This window comes from Columba livia, chromosome 3, assembly GCF_036013475.1.
Source record: "Columba livia isolate bColLiv1 breed racing homer chromosome 3, bColLiv1.pat.W.v2, whole genome shotgun sequence".
Lineage (NCBI taxonomy): Eukaryota > Metazoa > Chordata > Aves > Columbiformes > Columbidae > Columba > Columba livia.
The window spans coordinates 84,292,802-84,302,391 of NC_088604.1; the positions used below are offsets into that span (position 1 = coordinate 84,292,802).

Genomic DNA, 9,590 nt, shown 5'->3' on the forward strand with positions numbered 1-9,590 from the left:
TGGAATCAAGATACTTTTTTCATATCAAAGTACAGGTGGCAGTCCTTGGCTGCAGCCTCTTGCCCTCGGCGGCCTCTTCTGGCTGCTGGCAGCAGGTTGGGCTCGCCACCACGTTTCCCTGCAGCCCCGGGGACCCGCAGTCCTCGCCTCACTGCTTGATCTGGGGACGTGTGTGCCCAGCGCAGCTCGGGGGCCAGGCCAGGCCCTGGTGCCCCATGTTGAGGCTCTTCGGCAGGTGCTCCTCATCTCCTGCTGCTTCAGCGGGCGCAAGGGAGGCTTTGCAGCTCCTGGGAGCCAGCGCTCCTCCCGGGGGAGAACAGCTACCTAAGGCTCAGGGCCGTCAGAAAAGGATCCTTGTTCTGTCATGGAGATGCAGAAAAATCCTGGGCCATGCAAGATTTTAGTGTTTAATTGCCTTTTTAACACGAAAAAGGCATTCGTGCAGACTAGCTCCCACAGAGGGGTATTTAGAACCTAAAATGACAGAATCATTTCCCTCTCAGTAGTGTCCTTTCTGTTTATAGTTCTGGCTTCATTGTTCTCTATTATTCACTATCTATTTCTCTTAACTCATAGTATGAGGCTGACTTATTGCCAAAATAAAACCTGGGATTTTTCTTATTAGGGACTTTTCCTTTTGTGGTGCTTTTTTTCCCCTATTAATGTTATGTAAGATTAGATATTTGCTACTCATTCTTACAGGGCAATTAATTTTGCAGCCCTGTTTTCCCTGGTGGCTGAGCTTGCAAGTATTGCTTGAACTCAGTGGGATTTCTTACTAAAGTAATTCCTGCTCTGTAGATTATAAGTGGACAGGAGCAACCCGGCTTCCATTTACAGAAAGGTGGAAAGGGAGGAGAAAGAAACCTATCGAATTTGGGGGAGGGCAAAAGCAATGCTAAGGATTTCTACTCCACCCTTTAAAAATGTCTATTTAAAAGGCATTTAGTGCATTAGACTAACAGTTTCACACGCCAAAGGTGGTAAACATGGCTGAGGATAAAAAAGCCTTCATTGATGAGATAAATAAGGTGTTGGCAAAGTCTGAAGGTCTTACCTTGAAGGACCTGCTGTTCTCATACCAGGGGACCCCATATCCTGTTGTAGCGTGCAGCGTGGAGACATTCCAAGCTCTGGAGAACCTGGAAGCCAGAAGAGATGATATGGTGTTGGTGTCCTACCCAAAATGCGGTGAATACACTATATGTTGCTTACTGTTGTCTACAGTACTGTAACTAATTATTTTATACAACAAGAAGGAAAACCAACTGATTATGGTTTTAAGTTGTGTGGGGATATTGGGCATTTCTCCTACAACCAGAGGCAGCAGTCTTAATCTTATTTTAATCTTATCTTAATCTTATCTTAATTCAGCAGTCTGTTGCCCTGCTTTTTAGTATGGTTTGTGTTTCTGAAAGAAAAAGTTTTGGTGTTCAAAACTACTGTTTGGCTGAAGAAGTGAGGTGCTGGTATAATAAACTGCTGGTGTGATAAACTGCATTCTGAAAAGTGTATTAGTTATGTGGTATATTATAGTGTACAAAAGCAATAAGGTTGCGCATTAGACTTTTTAATGAGTACAAAGTGACTGGGCACAGTATCTTTACTTGCAAAATTGTAATCTGTTTCTTGGCGTTAATCAATATCAGCATTGTGTTTTGTTTTGTGACTGCAGAATGGTACTGACTCAAGCAAACTGGAAGTCTAAATCCTTTAGTTAAGAGGTTTGCAGAAAGGAGGAAAGGTGCAACAGGAGCAGTGAAAAAAACCCAACCAACTAGTTAGTTTTGATGAGTTCTATTAAACATTAAGTGTGACATGGTTGCTTACAAGGAAGGGATGTGTTCTGCTAATGTAGGAAATCCTATCCAAGCATATGTTTCTTCTTTGAGACCCAAGCAGCAGAAGCTTAGGGCTGGAGGAGAAGATGTGGGTTTAGGGAAGGGTTTCACTGCACTAGCATGGTAGTGGATGTGATCAAGTTGGGCTCTAACCAGAGTCCTAGGTCAAGGTTTCATTCAACGCATAAAATTCCCATCGTTTGGTGAGTTCTGGAAAGAAACTATGGTGTATTTAGGGTTTTAAGAAGCATGCCTGCAGGGTTTAGCGTGAATTTATAGCAGCTGTGAGACACTACACTGAACCAAGAGAGGGCAAATACATAAGGAGGGAGCTGGCACAAAATGCGAAATATGCGACTTTATTTTAAGGAGCCTTTAATTCCATTGGGTTTGGGTCCAGAGTTCTGCTGGACCCTACAAAGACTTAAAAGGTCATTGTAATAACTTGTCACTGGGTTTGATTTCTCCGAGAATTTGGAAGAGTTCAGACATGGAGTCATGATGCTGATTGCATCTGAGGTTTACTAACTCAGTAAGCCTCTCCTGCTCAGCGAGACGGATTGGTAGATAAAGGCAGAGATCTCACACTTAGCTCCACAGGTCGCCAGGGAACACAGCACCCTGTTACCTGACAGGCACTGGTGGAAAAGTATGTACACGGCAGGTTGCACAGCAGAAATGGGAAAGCAGGAGGGAGAGAAAATGCTGCATTTTTGCAGTGCAGTGTAGTTACAATCCACAGATGAATCCTGCTTAATTTTCTCCTATTTGAATGTTTGCTCTTACAATCTTAAACAGCACTAAACAGATTTCTTGTCCTAAATTCCTATAGCTTGCAAAGTTAGCGGGGGGGAAAGGCAAGGGAGTAGGATAAAGAATGAAAAGGAAAGATTAGCTGCCCCAGTTTGAAACCAGAAATTGCTGGGCTTCCTCTTGCCCCTTGATGTGACACTCGGACCCACCAAGCCATAATGTCACCCGGCAGTAATAAAAGTCTCTCTGCGGGCCTCTTTCCCTCTGAGCTGAGGCAGCCTGGTGTCCAGCTTCCTCTGCCAGCTTCTCTGCCAGGCCTTTTCCATGAAGGGCTCAAACTTTTCAGCATTTTCAGGTTTAGCTGGTCATGAATGTGCCTGATGAAGGACTCACACTGAGGCCCTTCAAGAGAATCGTCTCTTAAAGCTTCAATGCTGTCCTCATTCCTTTTATTTATTAAGGATTACAAAAGGTAAGTTACAGTAAAGTATCACTATGTAAAATGTTTCCCCTAACACGGGTGTGTACAGTGGAGAGGAAAACTCTGAAGCAGAGAATGAGAAGAGATGAGGTAGGAATGAAGGATGATGGAGCTCCAGGATACAGGACTTCCTAGGGATGGGTTGCATGGTTGAGAAACCAATCTAGAGACTAGGAATTTTAGGTTTATCAATTAGCTTTCTTTTAAAATACAGTTTGTATTTGTGCACATGCAATTATTACTGGGCAGATGAGGACATGGATTTGGAGACAAGGCTTTTGGCTCTGATCTGTACCTAAATGGGAGAGCGATATAAATTTTATACTGTGTCCAATTCTGGGCTTCCCAGTTTAAGAAGGCCAAGGAATTACTGGAGGGAGTCCAGCAGCGGGCTACGAAGATGATTAGGGGACTAGAGCATCTTTCTTGTGAGGAGAGACTGAGAGAGCTGGGTCTGTTCAGCCTGGAGAAGAGAAGGCTGAGAGGGGATCTCATCAGTGTTTCTAAATATCTCAAGGGTGAATGTTGAGAGGATGGGACCAGACTCCTTTCAGTGGTGCCCAATGATAGAATGAGGGGCAGTGGGCACAGACTGAAGCACAGGAGGTTCCATCTGAATATGAGGAAAAACTTCTTTAATTTGAGGGTGGCAGAGCCCTGGAACAGGCTGCCCAGAGAGATTGTGGAGTCTCTTTCCCTGGAGACATTCAAAACCTGCCTGGACACAATCCTATGCGATCTGCTCTGGTGAACCTGCTTTAGCAGGTGGATCGGACTAGATGATCTCCAGAGGTCCCTTCCAACCCCAGTCATTCTGTGATATACGTCATACAGTGATATATGGTGGTATATGTGTGTAATATTTGTATGTGTTATAAGACATTGTATGACGTGTACAGATTGTATACACATTATTATGTAAATATGACATGTATCAGCTGCTTCCATCCAGGCACGCTGAGACACAACATAGGGTGGAAGTTATTCCTTTCTGGGAATAACTTTCCACCGAAAGCACGAGAGGTTAAAGCTGTTTGCAGTGTGTGTTCCCTGTTAGTACCTCTGGCAGCTGTGTTCACAGGGGACTCACAGGATGCAGGAGGTGGTGGCAGCTCCAAAGCTCCATCTCTGTGGGCCTGGTGGGAAGCCTTCCAAAAGCCTCCCCACAAGGATGCGGGGAGTGTGCTACAGGCCAAGGTGAACACACTGTTCCCTTGCTCTGTCCTGACAGCAATCATCAGAGCTTCAGTGGAGCAAGTGTGATTCCTGGCAGCCTTGGGGAGCAGGCAGCACGGCGCAGCTCCAGGAGTGGGCCACATGCTCATGCTGGAATGGATGCTGTATGAGGGAGGTTTGCTGCAAGGTCCCTTCCAAAGGGTGAGGGGTGGGGAGGGGTGCAGGTGTCCAGTGGGAAACGGCTCTTCTAGCACTTGTTCTGGCATGCACGTTATGGAGACAGCAACAGGCACAGCTGAGGACAAGCACTGGCAGTGACGTTCAACAGATGACTCCATTTAGTCCTTGACCCAGGGCACTATAGAGAGGCAGGTACTTTCCTCTGCAGAATGAGCAAAGCTCTTTGCTTGTTCCTTCCTTCTCTTATCCAGACCTCTCCCAGGTGTTTCTCTGTAAAAGCCAGGAAAGCTCCATTTATTGTCACTGACTGTTTTATGAATATATTAAAAATATGTTCAGTGCATCATTGAGTCAGTTGTGCCCCCAGTGCTTCCCACATACTGGGTATAAGTGATCCAAGAAGGTCACAGTTAAGAAGCTGTTGAGGATCTTATTATTGGAAAACATTATTTTGTTTCTAATAATTTGAGAACTTTAGTGTTACTTGTCATTTGATGACTGTCTATTATGCTGAATTAAGCCATGTAATGAGACTCTGAGATCTTATATAAATTTCTGATAGGTTTCTTTGTTTTCTGCTTTTCTTGGTGCAGGTGTGAACTGGCTTATCCAGATTTTAAGTGACTTGATATTTACAACTAGCCAGAGTAAGCCTGTAAGCATGGAACTACCATTTATTGAATGTGGAGATCCAGATAAATATGAGGTTAGTGAAAAGAACCACTTAAAGTCTGTTGTTTTCACTCTCCTGCACCCCCGCACACAAGTCATTAAAATGAAGTCATGCAGCAACTAAAGATATTTCTCCTGAGAGGGGAAAAAAGAGAATCTTGAATGACTAATGCCTTTTGATTAGGGGCTGTTTCACAAAGGCGACTCCCACAAATCATTGCTGCACTCGTCTAATAAACCTGTTCTCACTTATGGTTCTGTTTATTTCTAAAGAGGATGAAGCAGATTCCATCTCCAAGGATTCTGGCAACACATCTGAATTATGATTGCCTCCCCAAGTCTATTTTCAAGAACAAAGCCAAGGTGGGCTTTTTTTCTTTTTCCAAGAACAAGCCTCATCTCTCTGACAGTACTAGCATTCAGGAGTAATTTTGGGGCCACATCCTTTTCTTGCTCCCAAGCAGGTGGCACTGGGGGAAGGCAGCTTGGAGAGACCTGAGCTGGCTTAGCACCCTCTGCGATTTACAGTAGCCTTAGGGGTGCTGTAGTTGACATAAACAAGAACAGGTTTAGAGACTGTTGCAGTGCTCAGAAATGGCTGGAGTGTCACACTTTCCTCTTCTATGCTACTCTCTGCTGTGCACAACTGTAGTGGGAGTGAATGTGGCAGCAGTATTTCTGGGACATTGGCTGTCTCCTTGCAAAGAGTCACGCTGTTAAAACTTTAATGTTTGTGGTGCTCAGTCACTGAACAATGCTGGATACATAGCACTTAGGAGGTGTATCGCAGATGGAGGCTATAATTGGTTAAGGGGTGGGGATTTTTCCATGTTTCATTGGTATTTTTTCCTGTACGAGACAGGAAAAAATATAATGTGTATAACAGAAAAATTTAATGTGGGTAATGTGTTTTCAGAAGTGTTTACGCCTCTCTGAGGATTACAGTCTCTTAGGATTTCAAGAACATCATTCCCGTGCTTTGAAAAATGGGAGATGATTGTAACAGCTGCGGTTTCCTCAAGGAAAATCGAAGAGCTTTTCCGACCAGGGGGCTGACAAATGGTTCCTTGCCATTTCCTAGGTCTTAGGTAGTTATGGAATAGTATTAAATGATAGTATTACAGTTTTTCCAGTTGCTTTTTTCTGCAACTACTTTACAACATAATCAAATCTTAAAAGTGGTAACAAGGTCTTTATTATGATCACATTACAAATTTGTTCTCCTTGCCTTAACTAATAAAATATTTTGTCCCCCCCAGTATGTTATTGATTGCAGAATGTTTGGTTATACTCTCATTTTGGTTGCTAGGGGAAATAAGTGATCTAAAATTGTTGACCTCTTTCTCCCACTCCAGATACTAGTACTGTTTCGAAACCCTAAAGATACAGCTGTTTCATTTTTCCATTTCCACAACAATGCACCAAGTGTCCCCAGTTACAGCTCCTGGGATGAGTTCTTCTCAGAGTTCATGAATGGGAAAGGTATTGTTATAGTTACTGAATGTAGTAGAAAAAGCAACAGAAAAAAATAAAAATAAAAACAGCTAAGTGGGTCCAGTGGGAAAACAGCTGTATCATAATTAGTTTACTGATGGCCATACCTCATGAAAAAGGAGGCAGCTGAATGCCAGAATGGGGAGAAAGTCCAGAAGGTGCTTTGCTTCTGGGTATTTAGCTCTTCCAAGCAAGGAGGGGGGAGCTGCATGGCATTGGGTCAATATTCTGCCACTTAGTGATGAAGGAAATGCCACAGATCCAAAGCATTAACAAAATGACTCTTTGTTGTCTTTACTGTTTCTGAACACGAGGCCAAGCACTTCATTAGCAAACCAAATTTTAGATTTAGACTGGTGTCTGGCTTTGGCTTTTAAGAGATGTTTAAATGACAATGTAGTAACAGAGGGGAAACACATAATGAAATTCATTTTTCTGTGTGGAAACTGTTTACCTACAAAAGTCCAGAGGAAGTCTCTGTCATTCTGCTGTACAGTACGGTACCACGGAAAGGACAGGCTGTTCTGCTTGTTTGCATTGATGTAACTGATAGGCAACAGAAGGCAGTTCTTCAGTCAGAGAGAAGTAAGCACCCAGTAAGAAGAGAAGGTCACACTGATGCTTTTTTCTCTTCTTTATAGTTGGCTGGGGATCCTATTTTGATCATGCAGTCACCTGGAGCAAACACATTGAGGATGAGAATATTATGGTCATAATGTATGAAGACTTGAAAGAGGTAAAGCAGATGCTGTGCGCTGACAGGCAAAGCAAATCTGAGCCCAGTTCTTGAAATCTGATGAAATTAACAGCGAAACACACAGGTTTCTGAAAGAGCAAAATCAAGTTGATTTTAGCAAGCAGTTGAGTCTGGCTATACAAAAGCTGAGCTCCAGCGTAATGCAGAAAACATACTGTGAAGGAAAATATATATTGTTGATAGGTGATGGCGATGCACATCTCAAGTGAGTAAGTCCTTTTTGAGAGGAAGCATATTTCACATCTCCCTTTCACTCTGTTGCTTTCAGAACCTGACTGCCAGTGTAAAGCAGATAGCTGAATTCTTTGGATTCTCCCCAACGGCAGAGCAGATCCAGTCCATTGCGGACAGGGCCACTTTCCAGGCAGTGAAGGATAAGGCTCAGGAGACTCATGGTGCTGTTGGCTCCACTCTTTTCCGCAAAGGTAAATTTCTTTGTGTGTTGCCAGGGTGGTAAATGGTAGCACTGCATCTTGGGCAGACAGGAATTTGGGTCAGTAGATGGTTAATTTTTATGTGCAATTTTCAAGGTTGGGACTTGTTTAAGAAACATGGACTGTGCTTCAGGACACTGTCACTTGATTTCATCACAGGGGGCAGTACCATTCGATAAAGCCCTGTATAATGTGAATAGCAGAAATGCCCTATAAGTAGCATACTCTTTAGTCATGGTATGCAGTAAGCATCAGTTAAAGCAAAGAGTTTTATTTTGGCTTCTGTGTGTACTGCAGATAGCCTGACACTCAGTCTACAGAGTACCTCCACAGATTTTTCTTCTTGGGTTTTCTAAATAGCCTGTGTGATTGCCTAAGAACGTCAGTCAATATGTGTAACCCAGACACTGCAGATTGAGCTGTGTCTTTTAGCCATGGATCAAGCTAGAGCTGTAGACTCGACAACCTCAGGCTGTGGGCTCTCCAAAATCTAGATTAAAGGTAGGCTGCAGCTTAGGGCAGTGTCTGGTTGCAGTGCACAAAGCTCTTGCAGTTAAAAGCCACATCTTTGGACTTTCTGGGTTGCTTTCACAACTGCTGCTCATCTTTCGTATTCTTCTGCAGCTGTACAAGACACATGCCAAAGCTATTAAGGCAGACTAGTAGCTTCGTATGTTTGCTTTATGTTCGCATTCTGTTGAGGACACCAAACATAAGGCAAACTTAAGAGTGTATTATTGGGTCAGAGATTTCTTTTCTTGCAGGGAAAAAAAAATGTTTATCCTGAAATAAGATAGTAAGAGAGTCAAGGTAGTTTTTTTGTTTTAAATCATACTCCTTAGTCCTTACATTCAATGGTAATAACTTACTCTTCTTTATATTCCAGGTGTTGTTGGAGACTGGAAAAATCTTTTCACTGAAGCTCAGAACCAGGAAATGGATGCCAAATTCAAAGTGTGCTTAGAAGGAACTAAGCTGGGAGCAAAGTTAAAATATGACGTGTACTGCAAGGCCTGAGCCTCCTTTAGAAAAACACTCATGTCCAGGCTGCTTTTCATTCCCTTTTATGGAATAAAATAGAGGCCAGGACAACATCTAATTTAAAAATCTTGAAAATCCATGCAATTTGCAAACTTGTTTCTGCTGTCTTAACTTACACAAGCAATCCTTGCTTGTATAGTTAGTGACTTCACTGGATTTTCTGAAATGACCTGTAGTTCTTTGGCCTCACTTGGTTTTAAGCACTGATTTTTAGCTATGATTTCATGTTACCAGCTAGAATCCTGTGTGGAATATATATGTAGTAGTTGAGCCTGCTGAAGCCACTGGAAATGTATTCTTATATGTTCGAAGTGATTTTCCAAGAGGTTTTTTAAAACAATCATGAGGTGTCATTTTGATTCCTAATTTCTAAGTTCATAGTATTTTCATAGTATTCGTGTATTATTTTAATTTCGAAGTTCATAGTGTAAAATGAAATTTCAAAAGGTCTTCTTGTAGTTGTCTTTTGCCACTTTCTGTGTGCTGATAAATGTGTGAAAAAAAGAAACCTAGTGGTGGAAATTTTCTTCCCCTTTCAACAATAATATTTTTCTTTCCTTTGGAAGTGTGAGATTTTGTCCTGAGCAATTGAAGGAATTGCCTTGGACAGAACTTGCTCATGGAGGTTGTAGTCTCCCTCCTGGTGATGACTTTGTTGCTTAACCTCACCACAGGGGGGGAATTTCCCATGGGGGAAATTTGAAATGTATGTTGAGAACACCAGGTTTTGTTCACATGTTTGTCAGGACTCCTGAGCACCC

General features: G+C 42.7%; 1 protein-coding gene across 1 annotated transcript; it reads left to right on the plus strand.

Moving 5' to 3' along the window:
- Positions 1–787: 787 nt before the first annotated feature.
- On the plus strand, positions 788–9,337 carry SULT6B1 (sulfotransferase family 6B member 1). Its single transcript, XM_013367425.3, has 7 exons — positions 788–1,191; positions 5,025–5,137; positions 5,377–5,466; positions 6,459–6,585; positions 7,239–7,333; positions 7,623–7,779; positions 8,675–9,337. The coding sequence occupies exons 1-7, from the start codon at positions 990–992 to the stop codon at positions 8,803–8,805; spliced, it is 915 nt and encodes a 304-aa protein (XP_013222879.1). The 5' UTR covers positions 788–989; the 3' UTR covers positions 8,806–9,337.
- The last annotated feature ends 253 nt before the right edge of the window (positions 9,338–9,590 follow it).